At 54.8% G+C, this 26,352-nt stretch overlaps 1 protein-coding gene across 2 annotated transcripts; it reads right to left on the bottom strand.

Moving 5' to 3' along the window:
- Nucleotides 1–75: 75 nt before the first annotated feature.
- Nucleotides 76–25,015, bottom strand: ASIC1 (acid sensing ion channel subunit 1). Of its 2 annotated transcripts, XM_043563858.1 has the most exons (12): nt 24,885–25,015; nt 23,660–24,037; nt 22,838–23,033; nt 5,894–6,044; nt 5,171–5,298; nt 4,738–4,888; nt 4,304–4,360; nt 3,680–3,833; nt 3,145–3,236; nt 2,567–2,646; nt 2,374–2,478; nt 76–2,207 (listed from the first exon to the last, which is right to left on the bottom strand). In XM_043563858.1, exons 2-12 carry the CDS (start codon nt 24,019–24,021, stop codon nt 2,103–2,105), a joined length of 1,581 nt encoding a protein of 526 aa, XP_043419793.1. In that variant the 5' UTR covers nt 24,022–24,037; nt 24,885–25,015; the 3' UTR covers nt 76–2,102. The 2 variants fall into 2 exon arrangements, with proteins under 2 accessions (XP_043419793.1, XP_043419791.1); XM_043563856.1 differs by lacking the exons at nt 22,838–23,033; nt 23,660–24,037; nt 24,885–25,015 and adding an exon at nt 8,724–9,549.
- Nucleotides 25,016–26,352: the final 1,337 nt, after the last annotated feature.

Raw genomic sequence — 26,352 nt, 5'->3', positions numbered from 1 at the left:
AGCTAAGCTCAGTTTTAGGCACTTCGTGGAAAGGCCCAAATACTCTTCAAATAAGAGAAGAACGACAACTGAAGAGATGGTTGAAACCCAGTTTATTAGACCAGAGGCATGCGTCACCCGTAGCCCTGCCTGCTGTTCTCCACCCGGTGCACACCCCTTGGCCTTGTTCCTGCCTCCCTCTGGAGAGGTCTGATCTCCAAGGAACTTCTAAGAACCAAGAGCTCCCCCAACATCCCATAGCCTCACTCTCTAGCTCCAGGCAGTGCACAGGTGACCTGCCACAGGTCCTGTTCTGGGGTTGGAGACCAAGAGACAGTTGGGCGGAGAAGGCCTGGGAAGGGGTAGGGCTCTGGCCTAGGAGGAGTGCCTGGGGGAGGGGGCATGGCAGGCCCTCTACTTCACTCATTTCTCATTAAGATAGGAAGGGAGAGACAGAAGAGCAGAGCTTCCAACTTCCCCTCTAAACCTGTATTTTTCCCCACCATTACCAAACCATACCTCACCAGAAAATAGAAGTGGTGGGCTTAGGTATCAGGTGAGGAAAGGAGGCTGGGCACCCAGAAGGAAGGAAAGGTCACTGGCTGAGGACCTGAACTTCTGTCTCTCCAGCTACAAGACCGTAGTTCCCCTTGTCTCTGACACCCTTGGCTTGGTGTGCAGAGCAGATCTCCACTCCCTGGGCAGGGTCTCTTTCCGCAGCTATCGCTTCCCTGGGGAGGCCACAGTCAGCCAGGCAAAGGGCTTTGTGATTGTGAAACAGGGGAGGGAATGTTAAGGCTACGGGAAGGGCATAGGGTGCCCGGGTTGGGGGCAGAGGGTGAGGCCAGAAAGAGGCAGAGCTTGTGATTCACAGCTTCCTTTATGTCGCCACCGAGACAGTGCGAAGGTTACAATGCGCGTGTCGTCTCCTTGTGCTTCTCAGAGGGATGTGTGTACACAGTACAGACACCAGGGGAGAGAGTCCAACTCTTTATACAGGCGAAGGCATTCAGAGACCAGGGAGGGAGTAGAAACACAGAAAGGGGGACTTGGAGCGGAAGGATGGTTCTTAGAGACAAGAGGGGATGGGGTAGAGACAGACAGAGTTAGGGGAAAGTATATACAGAGATATAGCAATATAGAGTCTGTATCATATAGAAATAGAAAATGCAGATGAGGTTGTTGAGAGAAGCAAATGAAGTTGGGGGAGAGGACTTGGGAGAGTTCCATAAGAAAATTTATGGATGCGGCCCTCCGCAGGGGCCCCTGGGAGAGGGACCAGTGAGGTTAGGCACCAGTGTCCCTCTCCCTGAGCTGGAAGCCAACCAGCTGGATCTTTCATGGGACAGTAGAGGAGTGCTACCTCTTGGGATTTCTCTCCAGCAGTTCTGGGGTGGGGGTGAATTTGTAGGTATCAGGATGTGGCCTACAGCACCAGGGCCACATCTCCCCATCATCCACTTCTTCGGGGTATTCCCATCCCCAACTCCCTAGATAGAGACTTCACATGTAAGGGGGTGGGAATGGGGACTAGGGTCTTAGTTCTTGCCTGGAAATTTGTGGTTGGGGGGACACTGGGCTGAGAGGGTCTCTTAAGGCTGGGGAAGCCTCCCCCCCCCCCCTGCAACTAGCCCTCCCCTTCAAGGTACATTCTCTGATTCGGGGCCAAATTCCAGACCCCAAGGATCCCCTCCACCCCCCACTGGGAGGGGCTTTGGTGACTGGTGGCAGCAGAATGTAGGTGGACAGTCAGATGACAGACAGCCAGACAGACATAATTCAGGCTGGGAGCTGGGGGAGGCAGCATGGAGCAGAAAGGGGCAGCCTGAGGTCACCTGCCCCATTCTCTCTTTTTAGTTTTTAGTTTTTTAGTTTTTTTAAAGTTTTTTTTTTTTAGATTAGTTTCAGTAAAAATAAAAAGAACGGGATAGAGGCAGGGAGAGGGCTCTATGGTCAAGACTCCTTCCTCACCACAGACAAGAGGAAAGGACTGCCCAGGAGTGGGGGACTACCTTGGGAGGGGGGAGTGAGTCCCCAGGGCAGATGTGGAGGGGCGCAACTGAGGGCCCCCTTATTCTCCTAGCCCTCCCCACCTAGGCCTTTGGTACAGTGGCCTGCGGGGCTCAGCAGGTAAAGTCCTCAAAAGTGCCTCGGGCCGGATGGTGAGGTAGGATGTTGGCAGCATACGTCATCCCGGCAGGATGGCCCCGGAGGCTCTCACACGGGTTCTAGGGGAACGGCACAGGACAGGGACTGGTTATCAGAAGGGCGACAGGTGGTGCTGGGGCTCGGGGGAGGCAAAGGAGAAGAGGTGGCGAGGGGGGTGGTCCTGGGGCTGGGGGGGGGGGGGGGGAAGGGGCAGGGCCGGAGGGCACCCCTCTCTTGCTCCCTCACATGTCTTTTGACGTCATCCAGGCTAAGGGCCACACCCTTGTCCGCGCTGCTCCTTTTGGCCTCCTTCTGGCACTTTCCTCTTCTGCACAGCTTGTGCTTAATGACCTGAGACAGAGGTGGGGTGGTGAGTGGTTTGGCAGGCCGGAACCCTGCAGCGCCTGTGGCCCTACCCCGACGGCCCACCGACAATTACCTCATAGGCGTAGTCAAAGAGCTCCAGTACTGTGAGGATGCTGGCCCCAATGAACAGGCCCATCTGGCCTCCAATGTCACCTGCAGGGGAGGGGGCACAGGGAGGTTAGTGGTGTCAGGACACCTTGGAAGCAGCAAAGCTTACTGGGACAGGGACAGTTAAGTCGTATTTGCAAAAAGATCCACAGCCTTTGCACAGAAGGAGCACAAAGCGATTCTGGTGGGGTTTATTTTCTTCTCCATGCTTTTCTGCATTTTTTTTAAACTTTTCTAAAGTCAACAGGTGTTATTCAGAAAATACAATATACCCCAACATTCATTTTCCGGGTAAATTTTCAAAGGCTTATGAAAGAGTCCCCCCTTCATGCCCACAGGCCTGTCTCTACCACTTTGCCCTAAGAGAAGGTTCAGCCCCCTCCTCCCACTATATACCAAGACAACAGAGTTTGGGGAAAGGACCCGGGGGGATGGCAGGCGAGGAAGGAACTTGCAGGACAGAGGTAGGCAGCCTGCTTTGGGTAGTAGGGTGTCACGCCATGCCCATGGCATGGGAAGGGGACAGTGCCATGAGCAGCTCACCCAGGAGCCCTGCAATTTCATAGGCCTTCTTCTGCTCAATAGTCTCATAGTTGAGGACTTCAAAGAAAATGTCCAGCACCAGGATGTTCTCCCTGCAAAGGGGTTGGGGGAGGAGACCTAGGTTCAAGTCACATCTCTGTCCCTTACTAGCTAGGTGACCTTAGCAAGTTATCCTCTTTGAATCTGTCTCCATGTCCATAAAATGAGATGTCGATGGGGGTACCTGCCTTTTAGGATTGTTGTAAGGATTAAGTGTGATGGCACCTATGAAAAGACACTCCGCACACTGGCAAGTGTGGAGTGACCCCAGTTGTAGCAGTGTGGATGAAGATAGAGAATGAAGCAAGGAGGAAAGAGAGGTGCTTCCTTTGCTTGCTTGCTCCAGCTAGATCTGCCCTCCATGCCCACCCCAGACTCCTTGGTTGCCTTCTCCTTGTGATCTCAACCTCCTCCTGTCTGCTGGCCCCTCAAAGCCCCATTATACCCTTTACAGTCCCAGCCCAAGGGCCCTGCCCTGCACAGTTAGAGCCCTTACCCTATGTACTGCTCAGACTTGTTGAACTTCTTGGCCAGGTACTTGGCTGACGCTTTGCTGGGGATCTTGACCATGGACAGCTCCTTGCCATAGCGGGTTAGGTTGCAGGGCATTTCACACACACAGTATTCCTGGTCCTTCTCCACCAGGAAGTCTGTGCCCGACCAGGTGAGAGGCACCAGTTGAGTGGGGCTCTTCGGCCAGCACCTTCCCAACATGAACATCCTGGCCCTGTCCAAAGGAAGCCTGGATCCCCTTCTCTTTACCTGACCTGTCCTTTGCCTCAACCCTGTGCCTGCCCTGTGCCCACCCTGTGCTGATCCTCACCCAGCCTCCCCATGGATATTTCATAATCCTGTATCTCATTGCTTCAGGGCCCTTGGGGGTCAACCAGCTGAGGTGTTGACGAGAGAGGGTGAGGGCCCCTCCCGGGTGAGCCCAGTTCATTTTTCACAGGGGCCTCTAGAGATGCCATTCCCTGCCTTGCTGAGGTCAGACACAGGAGAGAGAGTTCAAGTGAAGCCTGATCCAGGAGTTATCTGAAGCTTCTGGGAACTTGGTCTGAAACCCCCATGCACGTGGCTCCTTCCTTCCCCCAGACTACCCCAGGACAGGGGTGCTCACCCAGAGCAGGATCCGCACACTCCTTGTACTGTTCTGGAGTGCAGTATGGGGCATCCCCTAACAGAGGAGAAAAGACAGTGGTGCAGGATGGAGATTAAAGGGGTCTTCTGACGATGGTGGTATTAAGGGCCTAGAAACTGGAAACTAGGAGAGGGTGGGAGGGCAGGACTAGCCAGCCCCCAGTCTGTCCTGAAGGTGACCCACCCCACAGTCCACACCCCTCTTGGATGCTTTCCACACAATTCCTGACTGTACCCGTCAGAAAGTCAGAGGGACAAGAGCCATAGGAGTATGGATGGGGCTAGAACTGTGGTGGGGAGAAGCCAGTTAATCTTGCTTCCGTGTTGGCAGGTGGTTGATATGCATGGGGAGCTGGTGAGAGGCAATGCAGGCTGAGGGGCCCCAAGACTGTGTCTGGAGCTTTGGGGCCTGACCTGGCATGTGCACCATGCGACAGTTACAGTTCTCCACCAGGTAGCGTGTCTCACAGTCGATGCGGCAGGCAGTTATGCTGTAGGAGTCGAAGAAATCCGAGTCCATGGTAACAGCTTTGCAGGTGCCCCAGGGCGGGGGCAGGTAGATGAGCTGCTGGGAGAGCCGGGGAGCTGGGGGGTGTGGGGACTTCTCCCCGAGTCACCTTGACGGACTTGTCTGACAAGATGCAGAACTCAGGAGTCCTGCCCCCTCTCCCTCTGCAGACTCTGAGGGTCTCAGAGTTTACAGAGCATTCCTGTTCATTCATGCTTCTCACTTGTCAGACTGAAACCCAGACCCTAGCTCACCCATCCCTCCTGTATTGATTGCCCACCACTCCATCTTGACCCCTCAACACCCCACCCTGGGACCAGCCTCCCGTGGTCCTCTCACCCGCTGCTCCTGGCAGGACACAAAGGTCTGGAACCCTGGGGCCACACCAAAGCCCAGCTGGTCGATGAAGGGAGGTTCATCCTGACTGTGGATCTGCACTTTGATGCCCGCTTCGAAGGACGTCTCATCTATGGGAATGAGGGGGGTGTGTATCGGGAAGGCTTCTGACTCCCTAACCTCCTTCAGAGCTGGGGTCATGCCACCTCTCCTAGGAATAAGCACAGTGCACACTGGGACGGGGAGAGGGGTTAGTCTATGGGGCCCATCCCCAGGATCCTTTTGGGTTTGCTAACTGCATGCTGCCCTGATGAACCCTGCAACCTACATACTTTTCTTATCGGCGTTTCATATTCTTTCCCAGACACTATCTATTTCTCCCTCTCCTTTTCTCTCTTCTCCTCATGTCTCTCAGTCCCAAGGCCCCCTGGGACCAGACTAACGGCAGACGGCCCAAGAAGAGAGGGAGTTATTTATAGAGCGAGTGGCGGCCACTGATGGAAAGGGATGGCTGGTTACCTTGGAGAGTAACTGAGCCAGGAAGGGGGAGCCAGAGAACTGTGAGGGTGGCATTCAGGTAGAGTCGGAGATGGAGATGGCAAGATGCTAGGAAGAAGGGAGGAGAGCCCAAGTCCTGCCTCGGGTCCCACAGTGGAGCTCAGGAGTCCCCTGGTGGAGGCTGATGACTAGGGCCACGGGAAGGGGTCTCAGAGAGAAGTGACATACCAGTCTCTCCCCATACGGGCAGGTACTCGTCCTGCTGGATGTCCAGCATGATCTCCAGCCCATTGCCAGTCCCACCCTTCATGGTCTTCAGCCGTGGACGCCCATCTCGGCCTGAGTTGAATGTGTAGCACTTTCCATACCGTGTGAAGACCTGGTGAAGGCAGAGTGAAGAACCTGAGAGTCCTGGCAGCGCCCCCTACCTACCAAGGGCTGTCCCCAGACCCTTCGGCTGCTCAGGAATGATTCCTTCTATGTAGCCCATTCTCCATTTGTCCTCCTCCTCACTCATTCGCTGCCCTTCTTTGCCCTGCTCTGTGCCCTGGAAAGCTGATCCTGACGGAGTGTGCTGTCCATGCCCCTTTGTCACTTGGACAGGCTCTGGGTTCGGGATGGTCACTGGGAGCTATCACTAAGGGATCAGAGGGCAGAAGGAGACAGAGATCCGGGTGTTCATCCTTCCCCACCCTTCTCCCCTCTGAAAATGTTCTGGCAGTGGTTTAGACCCTGTAACTACAGACCCTGCCAGGAGGGCTCCCCGCATAGCACCGCTGCCTCCCTGTACCCCTTTAACTTGTATGTGACAACTTCCCACTATCACTAGGTGCCTCAGGCCCCTTCAGGCAGAGTTTCCTTAACTCTGCCCACAGCTCTGTAAATAGACCCTTTGTTCAAGTCTTTTCAATTAGACTATCTGAGTGGCAGTCTTTTTCCTGCTGGGACCCTGACATATATACACCTCCATCACCAGGATCCCGTCACTGCCATACTCCTGGTCCCTCCTTGAGACTCCCTCCTTGAGGCCCCCTCCTCAGGCCCAAGATCCTGGGGCCTTCTGAGATATGATTTCTCTTTTCCCGGATTTTGCCCCAGGCACCTGAAATCTTGCTCTCCCCGAGATCCTTCCCCCAAACCAAGCGAAGCTTTTTCGTTTTCTCTAGCAAGTAGCCCCTTATGTCCATCGTTGTCCCATCATCACCAGAACCTGAAAGCGGACCTAGTTGCCATCCCAAGGACCATGCTCACCCAAGCACCAGCATCTCCTCTCCCAGGATTTGGTACTGAGCATTCAGGGCATGGTATGCTTGGCAATGTTTGTGCAGAACTATGAGGGCCTCAGAGGAGATCTGAGCCCTGGGGGCAGTCTCTCCAGCCCATCCCTCAGAGCAGCCCTTATCACAGCTCTGACCACACAGCCACGGAGAGAAGAGTGAACCAATTCTTTATGGCCCTCTCCCTGCTGCTTGCCTGAATGTTTCCAGGTTCCCACAAATGGGGTGAGTATGCTTTGACTACTGCTTGATGGTGACAGAGTCCACAAAGCAAGTCAGAAGGTCTACAGACACAGCCCAGGGAAAGAGAAAGACAGTGTTAGGCCAGACCAGAGCAGTGGGGGTATATGGAGGTTCCTAAGAAATAGAATCCCTGTCCCCTTCCCCTTCCTGAAACAGCCTCCTCCCCCATTCAGAAAAGAAAACATGTGCTCTCCTCTATTCTGTGGGTAAGGCCCAGAGATGAAGTAGAGACAGAACTCCAACAACTCCCAATCCCCCAGCCCCACAAGGAAGTTTTGTGGCACTCAGTCACAGGCTCCAGACGCACACCCATGCCTACCCTCCATCTGGAAGGTGAGGCACCCCAGGTGGCCCAGAGCACCAGCCCTGCCTGGGCTGAGGGCTGTGAGGTTGACCAGTGGACTGCTGCTGCCACCTGGTGGTTCTATGTGAGAAGTGTTCTACCCTCAGGTCCAGAGGTGGCTAAGTTGACCCCTTTGTTATCCCACGTTCCTGTATTTCCCGGCCCGCCTGAGATCCAGTGGCCAAAACCTCGAGGTCCCTGTCTGCGGTTGGTCCACAACACACTGATGACAGCCACCTGCTCCTGCGCTATGGACGAGGTGGGGGATGGAGGGACAGATGTGGGGGAAGGGAAGGCCAGGCATCTGGCACCTGGAGGGGGCAGGAGAGGAGTCAGGCCAGACAGAACTGGAAGCTGAACTGGGGAGGGGAAGGGGTGCCACTTGGTGCCTCAGCAAGGACCCTAAACTCCAGAGTGGGAGGGCGAGCAGGAGGCTGACTCCCACTGAAGGCTTCCCTGGGCAAGAGGATCCCTAGTCACTCAGAGCTGGAGGGGAAAGGCAGGATTTAGAGGAGGTCTGTTGTTCTCCCTCAGATAGACAGACACACACACACACACACACACACACACCACACACACACACTGTAGGAGGAACACTGAAAGACCACATGAGGATGCACTGATATCCCTGCTGTGGTCATTACTGAGAAGGGGTGTGGTGGGGTGGAGTTGGGGGCTGTCCCCACCCCTCCACCTCCCTTCCACGCTCTTCTTCTGTGCCTCCAGAGACCAGGTTATACCTGCCCCAGCTCCAGTCCAGGAGTGACAGTCAAAATTGTTAAGGCCAGGAATAGGTACCCACCATCAGACCAAAGGTTGACCCCAAAGACAGACTAAGGCCCTAGGCCCTGCTCGATCGCAGGGAGGTCTGGGAAAGGGCTGGAGATGCTGGAGAATATTCAGGGAGACACCAGGGGCCTCAGGGCAGCAGCTAATTACCAACTAGCACAGATGAATTTCAAGATTCTAACAGGAAGAGCAGGACGGCACAGACCCGAAAATAGCAGCCCGGTTCCAGACCCTGGGGCTCCCGGGGCAAGCTCCGGCCAGGTCTCTCTGAGACAGGTCATAAAGTGTGGGTGGCCCAGGTGAGGCAGGGGAGGTGGTCACCAGCCCCAGCCCCAGGAGGCGACAGTCAGGGTGTGCCATGTCAGACACGCTTAGGGTGCTACGCCCGGCCCGGGCCCCCACTCACCACCGAGAAGTTGTGAGGACCACAGGGCCCCCCGCAGTAGGAACAATAGAGCAGCATGTCCTCCAGCCGGTGGCAAGAGCGATTGTAGAAGCGGTGCAGGTTAAAGGGCTCCCCAGAGAAGGCCTCAGGCCCTGGTGGGGCCAGAGGCACCCCAGGGTCATCACTTTCATCCAGCCCCAGCATGGGGGCCAGGTAGAGCAAGTCGGGGTAGCTGAGCTGGGACAGCCGCACAGCATTAGTGTTGCAGAGGGTGACCGCCGGGAAGGCCAGCTCCGTGGTGGCCACCTCGTCTAGCAGAGTCACGTGCGGGTAGCTGAGGTAATAGGCAACGCGGTCCCCTACCTGGCACAAGAAGGCACCCAGTGCCAGAACAAAGGCCACTGCCCACAGGGCCTGCCTCGGCCCTGGACCCCCCTCCACGAAGATGTGGCTGGTGCCATGCAGGGTGCAGCTGTTGGCAAAGGCCACCAAATCCATGGGCGAATCCCCCTCTCTAGCCTTCTTCCTCACTGCCTCCTTTTCCTTCTCTTCCTCCTCTTCTGATTCTGACTTGTCCCGCTGCCGCCGCTGGTGCGGACCCCAAACATCTCCCAAGGGCCCTGGGGCTTCCTCTCCAGAGGAGAATGACACAGAGCAGAAGATCTGGATGGGCATCTTCTCCAGGGGCTTCCTGGCACTGGGGATTGGCAGGTGAAGGGAGAGACAGATGTGATCTCAGGGAGGGTCCGGCAGAGCCAGCCACCCAGACCTTCTGCCAGGTCTCCTCCGCCCCGCCAGCCAGCTGTCCTTCTCTGCCAGGGCCTTCGTGGCAGTGTGGCTGAGATGGGGCTGAGACTGGGCGGGGCGTGGGGAGGAGGACCTGCCTGCTCTGCCACAGGGCGGGCCTCTGGGCTGATGAATAATGGATGGCGGTGGGAAAGGGAGGCTGATGGACAAGAGGGAGCCCCTTTCCTGTCACCAGCTCCAGCAGGACAGAGGGGGTTGAAGATAGTGGAAACCCTAGACAAGCCTAGGGGCTCCAGGTGAGATGGGACCTAGCAGGTTCCTTTGCTTCCACAGCCCAGGGCCACAGTCCCTGCCCCTCCCCCAGGACATTCAAGCTCCCTATCACCATCCCATCGGTTTCTCAGCATCTCCCTTGGTCTTCCTGTCCCAATTCTGGGTCCTCGCCCCCATTCTCACCTGGTGCAGCCATTTCCCTGAGATATCAGAGCCTCTGCGCTCTCGGCTCTCTCAGACCTCTAATTCCTCCAAGACTCCCCCTGATCCATAATCCCCCCAATTATTTCACTGACCATATACCCCCATCATCTCTCAATACACACATAAGACCCCAGTTCCCTTTCAGTCACTGCCCTGACCCCAATTTACCCTGTTACTTCCTGAACCCTTAATTCCCCTGTAATCATTGCCTTGACCTCCAATTTCCCTCCCGCCAGTCCCTGACCCCATTTATCCTCCCCTGCCTCCCCTGATTCTGGCTCAGCTTCAAGTCCTCACCCTCCCCTGTGCTGAGCAACACTTAGGTCACTTTCCCCTCCTCCACCTTTCCCTTCTGTGGCTTGGGGGGCAGCCCAGGTTCCATTAGCAGAGGTCTCTCACTGACCACAGACTCATTTATGGCCAGTTCCCGGCACCAGTGGGGGGGAGGACCCTGTCTCTTGCAGCTGAAAAGCTTCCTGGCAGACCACCACTCCCCCTCCCAGCTTGCCCACCCCTCAACGTCCAGGAGAGGAGTTCGAGGAATTCTGTCTGGTAGGTGGAAGAAACTGAGATCAGAGAATACTGCTAGGTCAGGTGGAGAGTGTCAGGAACCAACTCGGGGTGTTCCCCAAACCCTCAGCCTCATACATACCCCTGGCTGCTCAGTCTCTGAGACTTGCCCCCAGTTTACCATTCTCTGCCCCCAGGCCCCTGGCCCCTCTGCGCTCTGATTACTCAGGGCCAATGATTGAGGAACTTGAGCCACAAGCCAAGTCTCTAGGGCCTAGAAGGTGACCTGAGGGGAGGAGTGGAAGGGAGGGAGAGAGGGGAAGCCTGTTAACCCTTCCTTTGCAGGACCAGAGGTAAGCAGTGGAGGTCAGATGAGTCTACTGGGCCTTGCCCTTCCTTAACCATCACACAGCCTCAGACCTCCTTCCCCCTCCTTTTCTCCCCTCCCTCCCTGCTCCCACACCTCTTCCCTTCTCTGTTTCCATGCAGAGACCCTGGAGTGTGTTGGGGATTGGAGGCAGGGTGCCAGATACCAGCAGAACTGACTAATATAGGACCTTTGGCCTCAGCTTTGCTGCCAGGGACACAGAGGCCCCAGAAGAAGAGCGGTGTTTGAGCTCTGGCCCATCTCCATCTTTCACCATTGCCCTCAGACTGGCCTCCACCTCTTCTGCCTAAACAATGGCTTTCCAACTGCTCTCCCCAATCCCCTGCCTCCCAGTAGTTTCTCCCCACCTTATATAATTCTGACCATTCTCCTGCATAGAGACCTTCACGCCCCAGTGCCTCTTGGTGAAATCACCTCCATCGCAAGAGGAGCTATGAGGCCTTTGCAACTTACCTTCCAGCCTCCCTTCCCCAACCTTCCACAGCAGTCTAGTGCCTAGCCACCATGCCCTTCTCCCATTCTGCATACACACAAGGCTCATCCACAGCTCCATGCCTTCCCTGGACTCCATCTGGAGAATTTCTACTCATTTTTCAAGACCTTACGCACATGTTACTTCCTCCAAGAAGCCTTCCCTGATTGCACAGGACAAAGTTAGTACCCCTCAGAATGAGGGGTCCAAATCTGCTCAAGCCCCTTCAGGCATGAGCAGTGACCAACAGCTTCTTGAAGACAGAGACCGTGAAAATGAAAGAGCAAGACCCAGGGACCATGTTAAGAAACTAGAACCAAGAAGACCAGGAACACCCAGGGCAACCAGAGAGGTCACTCAAGAGATGAGAAGAAAGATTACCGCCCCCCAACCCCCTTCGACTGTGGTCCTCAGGCTTCTTCTGTATGAATCCATGGGTTCCTTTTCTGTTTCTGGTCCCGTGTGCATTTTCTCCACCTGGGCACCCCCCTCCCAGACCTCAGCTTCTAGAAGGCTTTGCCTGTCCTCAGGATGTGTGTTTCAGAGGTAAGTTCTAGGCCTGGGGTGAGGGTGGGGAAGCCACAGCTGCCCGTGCGTTCCACACCCACTAGAGGGCATTGTTCCCCTCCTTCAGACTTCTGGCCGGAGAGGTAGGTTAGACTTCCAGAGGGAAGACACCAAGACAGGGGACAGCCACTTCCACCACGAGGCTTCACTAGAGAGAAGGGCACGCGCACACACAGCAGCTTCAGAGGACGGCGCATCCAGCATGGCAGGACACTTCTTCCCCCACACCAACACAAAGACCCACACTGCACACCTACACATCACTACACACAGCTGCCTTGTGGGGCAACAAAGACACACACACACACACACACACACACACACACCACATTTCTTCCCTCCTCCATCCTCTAACATTCTCTGCTACCACATCTTGTTCCAGTAGACAAATCCAAAATTTTCACAGTAATGGGAGGTAAGGAAAGTATCAAGCAGCACACACAGACCGCCCCCCCCCCCCCCAAGCACACACAGAGGGCCCAGGAGAAGTGGGCAAGCAGAATGCAGGTAGGGCAGCACTCGATTCTGAACCCTCTGTCCAAGGATGCAACCCTTCCCTGTGTCATTCCCTACCCAGCACCGCTCTTAAGCTGTGTGTGGCGACTCAGTGGTTTCTGACTTTCTCCACATGTCTTTCTAAACTCCCTCGCCCTCAACATCTGTACAATGTTTCATGCTCTTCAATTAATATCTCATGGGATCCTTATACAACCTAGTGAATTAAGCAGGTTTGAGTAACTTCACACACCCCCCCCCCCGACAAATGAGGAAACTAAGGCACAATGATCTGTTCAAGTTTTATGGAGAGCAAGTAATGGGCATGAGACTAGGATTAGATCATCCCCCTCCAAATCCCTTCCTCCTTCTTCATTCTTTCATTTATTCATCAAATATTTACTGAGTATCTACATACTGAGGACACGTGAAGAATACATAGGGGCACCTGGGTGGCTCAGTCGGTTAAGCATCTGAGTCTTGGTTTCAGTTCAGGTCATGAGCTCACAGTTCGTGAGATTGAGCCCCACATCAGGCTCCATGCTGACAGGGCAGAGCCTCCTTGGAATTCTCTCTCTCCCTCTCTCTCTGCCCCTCCCCCATTCCATCTCTTTCTCTCAAAATAAATAAACTTAAAAAAAAAAAAGAATATATAAAGGACCAGGATCTTGCCCTTGTAGAACTTACTGTCTGATGGGGGAGACAGACACCATTTTCTAAAAATTGCAAAACTAAATGTTTAATCGCAAACTACGATAAGTGCTATGAAAAAAATAATATGCTCTATGGGAGTGAATGACAGGGAGATCTGACCCAGCCTTGGGAATCAAAGCAGGTTTCTCTGAGGAAGTGATGTTTTAATTGCAATCTAAAGAATAAGGAGGCATAATTAGGTAAAGGTCTGCATGGGGGTAGGGGGGGAGGCAGGGGGAAAGAGTATTCTAGAGAGCAGAGTCATGCAAAGGCCCTGAAGACCACGGAAGGAGAGAGCTGAGCAGAGGAGGATGTAGTTGGAAAGCCAGGGCAGGGTAAGAACAGGCTGGAGGAACATGCAGGACCCAGACCTCTCAGGGCTTTGAAGGCCACAGCAAAGATTCTGGTCCAAGGACAATGGGAGGCACACCGTGGGAGAATTTCAAGTGATCAGAGCAGTGTTTTGAAGAAAGGACTCTGGAGTGGCCAGAGGGGTTGCTGGAAGACCTGTTAGGAAACGATTGCAGGGTCTAGGTAAGATGGTGAGTGGTGGGCTGGCTTGGTATAGGGTAGTAGGGTAGGGATATTTGGGAGGCAACAATGGCAGGTCCGGTTAAGGGCGGTGAGGGAGATGGGAGTGTCAGGGATGATTTCTAGTCTGCATAAGTGGCTGTACGGTGGGGTGGCTCGCTAGGCCAGAACACAAGGCAAGGACTAGTTTGGGAGATAAGATGATGAATTTGGCTTTGCACCTGCTGGGTTTTTGGAGCCTTGGGGACATCCGAGTAGAGATGTGAAGTGGGAGATTGGTCACTGGTGCTGAGGCTGAGAGGAGAGAGCTAGACTGAGGCATACATCTGGCACTCGCTGGTGTATAGATGCTGACTGAAGTCATGCGTGAAGATGAGATGGCCCAAGAATAGAATAGAAAGTGAAAGAAAGAAAGAAAGACAGAAAGACAGAAAGAAAGAGCAAACAAGCCTGATTTGTCAATATCCACTGAAGCTAAACAGAATCCCAACCTGTGACTTAACCACAGCTCCTAGTTATATACCCAAGAAATGAGTACCTATGACAAGCAGAAAACATAAACAAGAATGTTCATGGTAGCTTTACTTATAATAGCCAAAAAACTAATAACAACCCAAATGTCTAGCAAGAGTAGAATGGATAAACACATCTTGGTATATTTATATAATGAGATACAACACAGCATTGACAAAGAGCTAACTACCACCACACCAAACAAGATAATCTCACAGACAAAATCGAAAGCAAAAGAAGACAAGCACAAAAGTGTGTATGGAGGATACATATACTCTAGGAACGTCAAGAACAGGTGGAACTTATCTGTCCCGACAGAAGTCAGAATAATGGTTAACTCTTATGGGACAGTATTGACTAGGAAAGGGCCTAAAGGAACTTTCTAAGGTGCTGGAAATGTTTTACACTTTTATGCCAATGTAAGTACATACTGATGTAATACGTAAAATAAAACATTGTGAGATACACCAATGCAGGGGCACCTGGCTAGCGTGGGTAGGGCATGTGACTCTTGATCTCAAGGTCATGGGTTTGGGCCCCACATTGGGTGTAGAGATTACTTAAAAATAAAATCTTGTATGTAAAAAAAAGATACACCGGGGCGCCTGGGTGGCTCAATCGGTTGGGCGTCCGACTTCAGCTCAGGTCACGATCTCACGGTCTGTGAGTTCGAGCCCCGCGTCGGGCTCTGGGCTGATGGCTCAGAGCCTGGAGCCTGCTTCCGATTCTGTGTCTCCCTCTCTCTGCCCCTGCCCCATTCATGCTCTGTCTCTCTCTGTCTCAAAAATAAATAAACGTTAAAAAAAATTAAAAAAAAAAGATACACCAATGTAAAAATGTACTAATGAAAAATTCATCAAGTTGCACCATTAAATTGTGCCCTCATGATTTATAAAAAGAGAAAAGCTTGGGATTGAGACTTGAGTAGTGCTGACATCGAACAGCCAAGTTAAAGAGAATGAACTGGCAATGAGACAGAGAAGGAGGAACTAGACAAAGGAGGAAAATCGAGAGTGTGTGGGTGTCAGGACAGAACGGTTTTAAAAAGAGGAGGTGGTCAACCATTTTTGAATGTTATTGAGAGAGTAAGGATAAAGAATGTTTGCAGGATCTGGCCACATGGAGGTCCCTGGTGGCCGCAGCTAGAACCATTTTGGTGGAGTGCTGGGGGCAGGCAGATGGCAGCCTGAAGCAGATCGAAGAGGGAGTTTGAGATGAGGAAATGGAGACGGTGGAATATATAACATCACTTTTCAGAATTTTTTCTGTGAAAGGAAGCAGAGAGATAGTGTGCGAGCTGGAGCTGGAGGGAGCTGTGGAGTCGAGAGACCTTTGGTTTTGGTTTTTATCTTAACCTCAACCCTGATACATAGCAAGTGCTCAATAAATGATAGCTGTCGTTTTAGCTATGTATTTCTAGATGGGAGAATCATAAGCATGTTTCAGTGTCAGTAGGTAGGTTCCACTGGAGAGGCAGAGACCGAGCGTAGAAGGAGGGGCAAAATCTTTAGGGTAAAATTCCTATATAGGTAGGAGATCAGATGGAAAGAATAGGTTGAGATTTTCAGCCTCGATAAGAGGAATGCCCCCCTCTGGGGATCGCTGCCCAAAGGAAGGGCGAGTTCTTGGCTGAAGCTTCTATCTTCTGAGGCTTCTATCTTCTCTGTGGAGCAAGAGGCAAGGTCATCTGCTGAGGGTGAGGGGGGCGGCTAGGAAGGGCGGCTGTTTGAGATGAGTGGAGAAGTCTGCAGTAGTCATTGGGAAGAGCGAGGTGACCAGGAAAATACAATGGGGTTGCCAGGTGGCACTGCAGGCCCATTTCAGGATATTGATCATGGGCACAAGGTGATTTCAAGCTGGCCTATTGTGTGACTTCCTCCGGTAGAGCTTGGTTGCCCTAGAGCCACCCTGAGGAAAGCCAGTGGTGGGTCTATCTACTAAGGTCGGGATTTGGCCAGGTGGTGCAATGAAAAGGCAGAGGAATCAAGAGACTTGGTGTGGCCAACCTGAGTCTGGGGCTCCTTCTCCTTTGTACCCTTTTCCTTCCTGCCTCCTGCTTCTTTAGAGAACACGGCAAGCTGGGAAGCCAGACACCCTCCTCCCCCCACCACCCTGCTCCACACATCTGCTCCCACAGTCACACACAAAGAACCTGGATCTAGAAGATCTGAAGTCAAGGTCCCACTCTGGCATTCACTGGCTATGTGACCTCAGACAAGTCACCTAACATCCCTGAGCCTCAGTTTCCTCATCTTTCAAGTGAAGATATTAATATCTTCCTGCCTCCCAGAATTGAGGACCATGAGCTAAAGCTAAGGGAGTTTGTATATTGCAAAGCTCGACTGGAAGAGATGATTAATTTTGCTGCTATGTGCTCTGCATGCAACCAGAGGTTTGCCTGCACACAAGCTCCCTCCCACAACCACACTGAGCGGCGTGTGCCCCCATGCACATCCACACACGTCCACCTCACCTAATCTACATCCCCATTCTCTCATCCTCAGACCCCACCATGGAGGTGCACATGTGTGCTTGCCCACTTGGGGCCCACATGCAGCGAATGTGTCATTAGGAAGGCTGAGTTGACTGCTATTCACGGTCAAGGCCACTGCAGCCGTCTCACCCCTAGGAATGTCCCCAGCCTGGCCCGATGATGTGACATACTGATTAGAGACACACAGCACTAAGCTACACAGCCCCACTTCCCAGGGCCCCCGGGACTGCAGCCACATCAAGGAGGTGCAGATGAGAAGGGTGAGAAAGGGTTTTCTTTCCAAGAACTCATAGTAGCTCAGAAAAATCACAATTTGTCCTCCCTTTCCCTGGGGGGTGGCCTTAGAAAACCTGGGATGCCAGAGTCTCTGTCCTTAGAGTTTCTTAAGGGAACTTCCCCTCAAGGTGAATACACAGCCTTTTTGTGCTCATTTTAACATTTTCCACAAGGAAGGGGCACCTGGGTGGCTCAGGGGGTTGAGCGTCTGACTTCAGCTCAGGTCATAATCTCACGGTTTGTGAGTCTGAGCCCCACATCAGGCTCATTGCTGTCAGCACAGAGCCTGCTTTGGATCCTCTGTCTCCCCCTCTCCCTGCCCCTCCCCTGCTCACACACACACTCTCTCTCAAAAATAAATAAAAACATATATATAATTTTTTTTTCCCACAAGATGTCTGATCCATGTGTCCAGAAAAGTCAGTACCATACATCCATTCCACACATGGGCCAGCATGGGCTTAGCTAGAGAGTCCCAGAGGCTGAGGGAGGGGCTGCCCCCAGGCAAAGAAGAATTTAGCAAACTCCTTAGAGCCCCCTTTCCTCACAGGAAATTGGGCCTAGAAGCTAAGAAGTGAAGCCAGATGAAACTATGCCTAAAATAGAACCCAGGGGTCCCCATGCCCAGCCTCGCCCTCTGCCAGAACTAGGCATCACTTCTCATTCTTGCTATCTGCTTCCCAGTTTGGCCTCCCAGAATCCTCACACAAGAGTCCTGACTAGGAGGTTCTCAGCCAGAGGGTAGAAGTTCCTGGAGCAGCCACCTCAGACCTACCGTGAGGGCAGGCTTGTGCCTAGGGTGCCTGGCTGGAGGCAGACAATGACCCCTGCTGGAGAGCAGTGAGCTGTGCATCTGCTGGGGGAGGATGGCAGCGGGTGGGGGTGGGGGTGGAGAGTCACCACACATTCTATGAAAGTGGAGTTTCTCGGGTGCCTGAGTGGCTCAATCAGTTAAGCATCTGACTTCAGCTCAGGTCATGATCTCACAGTTGGTGGATTGGAGCCCCGCGTGAGGCTCTGTGCTGACAGACCAGATGGAGCCTGCTTGGGATTCTCTCCCTCTCTCTGTCTCTGCCCCTCCCCTGCTCGCTCTCTGTCTTTCTCTCTCTCTCTCTCTCTCAAGAATAAATAAATAAACATTAAAAAAAAAAAAAACCCTAGAGTTTCTGAATAGCTGAGCTGGCCTGGGGAGATTGGAAGGACTCCACCCAGATGTCGAGGGTCCTCTGGTACCAGTCACATTACTCCCTGTTCCCTGAGGCTTCCTTTGTTACTGTCGCCACTCTCTAGGCTCTGAGCCTCTCTGGGTACCACACTTAACTCCAAGCTCCCTGAGGGCAGGGACTGGGTCTCTGGCACCCAGCATGGGGCCTGGCCCTTAGAAGGGGCTCTGTCACAGTAATGAACCAAAGTTGAAGCATGCTCAGAATCAACCTCCACCCGCAGCAGAAACGGGACCTCCCTGCAGGCCTCCCTCTGCTTCCCAGATGGATGCATACCAGGTGCAGCAGCGACCCTACCTTTGAGTTTTCTGCAGGCTGGGGCAGGAGAAAGGCCCAAGGCTTGGAGGTGCTCCCTCCACCCCTGCACTTCCGACTCTGCCCCCAGAGGCACTTAGTTACTTACATCAATTCCCTATTACTTTAGCCAACAGCCGAGAGATCAATTAACTTAGAGTAGCCTCTTAGCTGGGAGAGGGGTGGAGTCAAGAATGGCAGGGGAGGAAGAAAGGACCGGGAGAGGAGGTGAGAGGGGAAACTACGATATCCAAAGGATGTTTGTGAGAGAGAGACGGAAAGAGAGGGAGAAACCCCAACCAGGGTCCCCGGGATTCTTGCACCTGGCTCTACTCCCGTCTCCTCCCTCCAACCTCAGGCACTTCTGAGGGAGGGAGGGAGAGAAGGATAAGGCTGGAAGGAATGCCCTCCTCCAAAGTTAACTTCCCCGCCTCTCCGGTCCCTCTGCAATCTGTGCATGCTCCCCGTCAACCGCCGCCCCCCCCCCCAAAGACCACTGGGCCTTTGCCCCCAGGCAGGGTTGCTCAGGACCCTGCTCTCTATGTAGCAGTCTGGGCAGCTTTTCCCCTCAGCAGCCTCCGTTCCCTGCTAGCTGGAGGGAACAGACTCAGTGAGGTCTGAGCTGCTATGTGGTAGGAGGGGGATGAGGCAAGCCAGGGCGTGTGGGTGTGAGGGGTGTCAGTGAAGGGGCAGAGCCAAGTCGGGGATAAGGATGCTCCCATGCTAGCCCTGGCTCTCTCTGGGACCTGCACCCCGGCTCAGCTTGCTATAAGATGGCTGCTCCCTCCCCTCTCCAGGTCCCAGGATCACCCACCTACACCCACTTCTTATATCTGCTTCTTACCCCTCCAGGTGATCCAGAAAAGTCCTGTCCCCTTCCAGAATCTTAGGGGGATTTCTGTGCCTCTGGGTCCTGGCGCGGGGGGGGGGGACTCCTGTAGGCACCTCAATCCCTTATCCCCCAATTCCACCCCCACCTGAGAGAGAATACTATCTCCACTGCATACCCACCCCAAGGATTTCCATTTTCTGCCCTCCCCTTCCTTCTCTTCCAGGGTCCAGAAATGAATTCCCCACTCTCTCTCCCCCAGGCAAAGGCTCTGGGTCTCAGCTGGAGGAGGGGGGTGGCATAGGGCTGACTGGGCAGCCATCTGCCAGCCCCCTCCCCTGGTGCTGTTCAGCATTCCAGCCACACAGGCGCTCCCACTGCCAGGGACAGATAAGGTGCAGCTGGAGGCTGGCACCAGCTGCGACTGTGCTCACTCCCTCCGGCCCCCACCCAGACACTGGCAGACAGCTGCGCCCCTGGTCCCCCTCCACGGAACCCCTGCCCTGCCGTGGCCTGACTGGCCTCGAGCTGGGGTGGGAGAGAGCGGAGCCCCAGACCCTGTTGCCCTGGCAACGAAGCACCCTGCCTCAAAGGAAAAGAAGTGGACAGGGAAGACAGGGTCCTTGAGAGCGGGTCTCTGGTTGCTCTTATGGTAGCTCAGGAGAGAGCCGCTAATGTCTGCCCTCTGCCCTCTGCCTCTTCAGTCCCAAAGAGTTTCCAAATCAGTTTCTCCCAGATTTAGCCCAGGTTCCCCAAATGTATTCCTACTCTCCAAAGCCAACTCAGCTACGGCTGGGGGATGGACCCAGTCAAACACTCTGTGACCACCAGTCCATCCCCTACGGTTGAGCTGGATTCAGAAGCACGTCTGGGGGAAACACTTGTCACTGCAGACCCCTGCTAGAGAAGCTGGGGTCTTTGAGGGACCAGAATATGCCCTTCCTATGCCCCCTGACCTGTCCCCCATGAGCAAGGTTCTCACTGTTGGATAAGCTTTGCCCTTGGAAACCAGGAGAGGAATTCACATGTACATCTGCACGCTATATTTTGCAAAAACTGTGAGCCAGGGCTTGGATTCCTAGTTAGAACCTCTGTTTCAAGGCAGCAGAAGATGCCAGGACAGTCTCTCCGGAGCTCTGACCCAATAGGCAAATGCTTTCCGTCAGTGCCCTGTCTGTCCAGGGGCTAAGTACATACCTCTTGGCCTAGCAGAGAATGGCAAGGATGGAGAGGCAGATGTTAACTATTAGACCAAAGAAGAAGAGAGAGAAGGTGGAGCATCCGGCAACGAGTGTCTGTGCCCCTTAGTACCAGGGAGCTGGAGGAGAGGGCCTGAGCCCTTCCTTTCCACTGGGGAGATGTCAGACATGGATTCACAACCAAACTCCCATGTGTGTAGTAACATCCCTATTGGCGGAAGTGGTATAGTTCCTGACATGGAAAGAGGCGGGCAGGGAGATCTATGAGAGAGGGTGGAAGGAGGGGTTGAGAGGTTTGGGTGCAGCCAGATTCAGGGTCAGGTCTTTGACGTGAGCTCAGAAACATCCAAAACCTAGTCTTCCCTGGCGACCCAGAACCAAGAGGTGCCAGTGCTGAGTCTGCAGGTTACTAGTTCTTGTGTCTCCCCTTACCCCAACCCCAAGCAAGAGGAAGAACTCAGACTGTTCCAGAGCTTTGTGAACCAGTCATATGTCCATCTGTCTACTTAGAATTGTTCCCTCAGATAACATGAACCGATCTTTACATGAAGCCGCTTTACACCTTCTCGGGTTGAGCCAAGTATTCTGCCCACCGTCCAGAATTACAAGCCATTCAAGCTAATGGGTTTTCTCTTTCTTGCTGGTCCCTTCTGCCTGTACACTGGGTATGTTACAGAGGAAGGCTCTGCCTTACTTCTACCTTCGCCCGCTTCTGCCACTCATGGGTATACAGTTGGTGAGCCCGGGAACCCTTTGGTCTCGGGCTCTGGAGAATCCAGGACTTTTCTGTTTCGAGGAAGGAAAGAGGGAAGTGGTTAACGCGCCATTCTAGGCTCCCCGTCAGCTTGGCTCGGCAAGGAGTGTAGTCCTGCAACCTTTGTCCGGCAGGATTGACAAAGGCACATGAAGCTGGTGGGCAGAGCAGGGCGTAAGGAAATTGGGAATCCTTGTGTAACCTCAGCAGGAGAAAACAAGCATGGCCACAGCTCCAACATTTCTACACAAGCAAATGCAGTTCATGCTCCCATAATGCTGGGAGGAAGCAGGCAAGGAGGGGGGGAAACGGGCAGGAAGAAAAGGGAATATCTGAGAGCGGAGAATTGGGGGCAGGCATGGATAGCAAGGGGGTCCTAGGGGAGGCTGGGTTTTCAAAGAGCAATGATCAGGATTGGAAATGGATACAATGACTCCAGGGCCAACAATATTAACAAAGAGTACACTTCATTGGAACTTAATGAGACATGGGTTCTAATCCTGAATCTGTCACTAACCAACTACGTGAACTCAGGCAACTCATTCTATCTCTCTGTGCCTCAGTTTGTGCATTTGTAAAATAGAGATAATGTGGCTGTTTATCCAGGGGATTGAAGGACAGCCTACAAAGCATTCTGAAGGGTTATAAGCATCGTTCTCTCATCTGGTGTTATTTTTCACACATGGCTCCAGGTCCTCTGGGCCCTTTCCAGCCTGTCTGGTTGTAACCGCTCAGGAATCTATAGGACTTGCCCAGGATCACCTGGCACATGAGATGCAAGTCAGTTCTCCTAACCCTCCTTGGGATGCTGGCTTTGAGGCAGCCCCATCTGTAGGGAGTGGTGTGTGTGTGTCTGTGGGGGCATCTCCATTGTAAGGAGCAAAGGGATGAAAAAAAAAGCAAAGGGAACTTCCAGTTCAGCCATGACTATGTACCCCAAATAATCTCTCCTTCCTCAGACCCTGGCTCTGTGGGTCTTGCTGGCAAAGGGGGAACCCAATCGGACAGTATGTGCATGTGTATGCGTGTGTGTGCATGTGCGTATGTGTGTGTGTGTGTGTGTGTGGACAGGGGTGGCACAGAGAGAATTACCTGTCTGGCTATTTAAGAGAAAGCTTCCCTTACTTCCCAGTTTTTTCAGTGCTTCCCAAACTTAAGTCCAAATCACCTGCTAAAATGCAAATTCTGATTCAGTTGGTCAGGGGAAGTGGAGTAGCTAAGTCCTGCAGTTCTTTCAAGCTCCCAGGTGATAGTCCTCAGACTTCATTTCAAATAACAAGGCTTACCCACCACCATGTCCAGCTCTGACACCTGCAGCCCACATGGTAAGCTGCGGGGTCAAAGCCATGCCAGGTCGTGTGTGTGTGTGTGTGTATGTGTGTGTGTGTGTGTGTGTGTGTGTGTGTGTGTGTATGAGTGCGTGTGTCAGCCTGATGTGTTATGCACTGTGGGCCCTCTTTCCTGCCATCATGGACACAAGGCTGATGCTCAGGCCCTCACACAGAGCACACGTGCCCCTGTGCTTGAACTAAGTCCCGTCCGGACAGAAGCAAACCCCAGCGACCCACAGCTCCCTCTCCCAGAGTAGCAAGTTTGATGAGAGGCCCTCGGCTCCTAACCTCCTCCTCTGGGGGCAGGGCTGACTCATGCCCCACACCAGGGGACTCACTCACCACCTTGAAGTCTTCGGCGCTGCAGACCTCCCCCCGGAAGTGGCAGGAGAGCAGCATGTCTCGAATGTCGTGCCCTGCCCGGTCATAGAATTCCCGCATGTTGAAGGGCTTGGGCTTGAAGCTGCGGAAGTTGGCCTTGTCCTGCAGTATCTCCAGCTGCTTTTCATCTGCCATCTGTGTGTCCGGTATCTCATACCTGGAGCCCAGGGGTGAGCAGCGCATGGATCAGCATGACCTTCCATTCATCCCTCCACTGGGCCTCCAGTGTCCCATACCCAACCTCGGTGGGGGAGGGGGGGCGGGGAGGGAGGAGGGTAGCGATCAGCCCTGGGAAGCAGGCCTGGGCATTGGCACAGGAGAGCTGGGTGTGTCCAGAGGACCTGAACCCCGGGGGTCTAAGAAGACAGTAGGATCTGCCGTGGCCGCGTGGGTAAGGGAGAGGTGGGCAGAGACATCAAGGCAGGAACTATCTTTATACTACAGTCCCTACCCTTTAAAGATAGAGGAGAAGATCAAGACGCAGCGGCAGGAGGGTGGCAGAGGTCATTCCAGAGAAGGTGCTAATGTCTCATAGCTCAGGCTGGGCAGGGGCAGAGCTGTTTGGGACTATGCTGGGATCAGAGGTTGGGCTCTCTCAACTGCGTGCTCAGCAGCACCCCAATTCCTTTGCTGTGAGTGGCAGGCTTGGGGGGGCCTAGAGGACAGGGTTGTCCGGGCTTTACAGCAGGTTTGGAGAGGCGAGCCCCCTGATAGGGGTATCCGGGAGCTGGGATGCATGCAACTCCAAGGAGCCCGGCTAGCGGATGGGTGGGAGCCGCCCACCTGTTGTTGAGCAGGGCCAGCAGCTCCCCAGCGTGGTACAGGTCATTCTTGGAGACTTGGCTGAAGCGGAACTCGTTGAGATTGCACAGCGTGACGGCGGGGAAGGTGAGCTGGGAGGCAGCCACCTCATCGAGCTTGGTGACGTGGTGGTAGTGGAAGTAGTACTGCACTCGCTCGGTGCACACACACAGCAGCACAGCCAGCGAGCCCAGGAAGCACAGGGCCCAGAGCGCCCGCTTCAGAGACAGCCGTTCGTAGGAGAAGATGTGGGCCAGGCCGTGCAGCGTGGAGCTGCTGGCGAAGGCCTGGATGCTCACCGGCTGGACGCCACCCACCTCTTCCTCCTCGGCCTTCAGTTCCATCCTGGCCGAGGGGGTCCTGGGGAAGGGGGGTGGGGAGGCTGTTATTGTCCTGAGATGAGAGTACACCTGGGGGGCCCTGCACGTGTGCCCATTCGGAATCCCCGTCACCAGAGGTCACTGCCCCTGGGGCAGGAGACTTCCCTCTGTGTGTGAGCCCAGAGGTGGCCGGCCAAGGGACACACTCGTAGAAGAGGGTTCCTCCAAATGCGGGGGCACAGGGGTCAGCTCAGGCCAAGAGAATGCCCTCCCAGGAAAGCTTCCCAGGCCAGGGGAGACCCCAGATATAGTCATTGGAGGGCGAGAGGGAAGTCCCAATATTTCCACAGGCAGGCACAGGAGTTCCCTCCAGATGTGGGGTCACTCTGGGACAGGAATGTCCACCCCATCCTAGAGACGAAAACTCCCCCAGATGGACAGAACCCAGGGTCAGGAGCTCCTGGCCAAGGGTGTCCCCAGGACTGAGCTTTCATCTGGCTGAGCTAAACCTGGGCTAACCACCCCCCCCCCCCGCCCCGCGAGGTGGGGAGGGGCCCAGCCCGAGTCCTCACCTGCGGGCGTCTCCAGTTCTCCTAACCGCGCAGGCTATGTGTGTGTCTATTTGGGGTGGGGGGTGGAGGGCAGCCGGAGGTGGATGGAAGGGGGGGGGCCACGGTTCCCTATGACAGCTAACTGTCCCCGCCCCGGACGCAACCCCCCCAACCAGTCCAGCTTCTCGACGCAGCCAGATCCCCTGCACGGCCCCCGCCCCCCTCCCCAGCCACCGAGCCGCCCCAGCAGCTGGGGAAAAGCGAGAGGGGAGGAAAGTCTCGGCTTCGGGGCGCTGGGGAGTCCCGCAGCCAAAGGCGGGGGTATCGGAAACCCACCTGAGGGGGCTTCGGGAACCCGGCAAGCGGCGGCGGGTCCTGGGGCGCGGGGCCGGACTCGGGCTCAGCGCCGAGCCGCGGAGGGGCTCATGGCCCGGAGCCGGAGCCCGCGGCTGCCGCGGCACGCCGCGCAGAGCCCTGCAGGGAGCGGCCCGCCCGGCCCGGCTCCGCTCGGCTCTGTCCGCCCGCCCGCGCGCGCTCGCTCGCTCGCCTCGGCTCGGTCCGCCCGGGCTCGGCGCGGTGCGCGGTGCTCTCAGCCCCGGGATCTGCAGGGATCCATCGTCCGGCCGGGAGGCGGCGGGAGGGAAGGCGGAGGGGGAGGGGAGAGGGTGCGCGTGCGCGCCTACGGGTGTCTGCGAGGGTGTCTCTGGGCCGGTGTGAGCGCGGGGCCCCCGGACGCAGGAGCGGGACCGAGGGCTCCCCCCGCTGCCTCGCCCCCTCCTCCCGGCCGCTCTCGGCGGCTCTGCCTCCCTCCGGTCCCGGAGCCGTCTCTCTGCCTGTGAGGCCCTATGGCTTGTGTGTGACTATGTGTGAGGTGTGTGTGTGCGCGCGCGCGCGCGCGCGCGGGAGGGTGTCTGCCCCCAGCGTCCCCCTCCCCGCGCTGTCTCCTTCGGATCGATGCTCCTGCCTCTTGCTGCTGCTTCCTCTGGTGGCACACGCGCGCGCGCGCGCGCGCGCGCGCACACACACACACACACACACACACACGCAAGCTCCAGAGTCACACTTGACTGATTCAAGCACTTGCTCGTGTGGAGACACAGACACACATAAGACCAGAGTCACACCACGCCACTCACAGCCACACACACCCCCACAGACACCCACGCATCCCAGAGGCCTGGCCTACAGGGCAAGCACCCAGGAGCTGACACTTATTCACCTGTTCTTATCCCTGCTCCCACCTACATGTGACATGGGCACACATGTACATATATAAACAGACATACAGCCTTGGCCACCCAAATTCCATCCTTGGAGCCTTGGGCTTGCCTTTGGAGGGTGGCATATTGGCAGCCCCTCACTGCTAAACCTCTGAAGGAGCAGAGAGAAAGAAGAAATAGCCAGAGGTCAAGGTTTTGGACAGAAGTCAAGAAAGGGAAAGGGAAGGGGGTGGGGTGGGAAGGTGGAGGGTTAGGAGGGTGGGGGCGGACAGGATGAGGAAGAGATGGAAGGAGGAGCTGTACTCAGGAAAGGAGCAGAATTCTGGGGCACTAAGCTCAAGCCTGGGGGCTGCTCCTGTAGCTCTCACTTCTCTCCTTCTCTCCCTCCCTCCCTCCTCCTCTCTGAGAGGCCTTGGGGGGCCCTCCCTATCCAATTAACAGAGAAGGAGCAATCAAAGGGAAGTTGTTAATTTGCTGATGCTCATTAGGGGCTCTTAGCACAGAGACTGTTGAGGTCTGATGGTGTCAGATGATGAGGAGGGGGGTGTGGGGGACCAGGATTCTATCTCTAGCAACTCCTTCAC

The sequence above is a fragment of the Prionailurus bengalensis genome, chromosome B4 (assembly GCF_016509475.1).
Source record: "Prionailurus bengalensis isolate Pbe53 chromosome B4, Fcat_Pben_1.1_paternal_pri, whole genome shotgun sequence".
NCBI classification, from domain to species: domain Eukaryota; kingdom Metazoa; phylum Chordata; class Mammalia; order Carnivora; family Felidae; genus Prionailurus; species Prionailurus bengalensis.
Note: the sequence above shows the minus strand (reverse complement) of the source record. Positions and strands in the feature narration are given on the sequence as shown.

Coding starts and splice junctions, on each gene's coding strand:
- ASIC1 (XM_043563856.1), bottom strand. CDS start 9,377: ATGCCCATCCAGATCTTCTGCTCTGTGTCATTCTCCTCTGGAGAGGAA. Junction 6,045..8,723: donor GTCCTCACAACTTCTCGGTG/GTGAGTGGGGGC, acceptor TGCCTTCACCAG/GTCTTCACACGGTATGGAAA. Junction 2,208..2,373: donor TGGATGACGTCAAAAGACAT/GTGAGGGAGCAA, acceptor CCGTTCCCCTAG/AACCCGTGTGAGAGCCTCCG.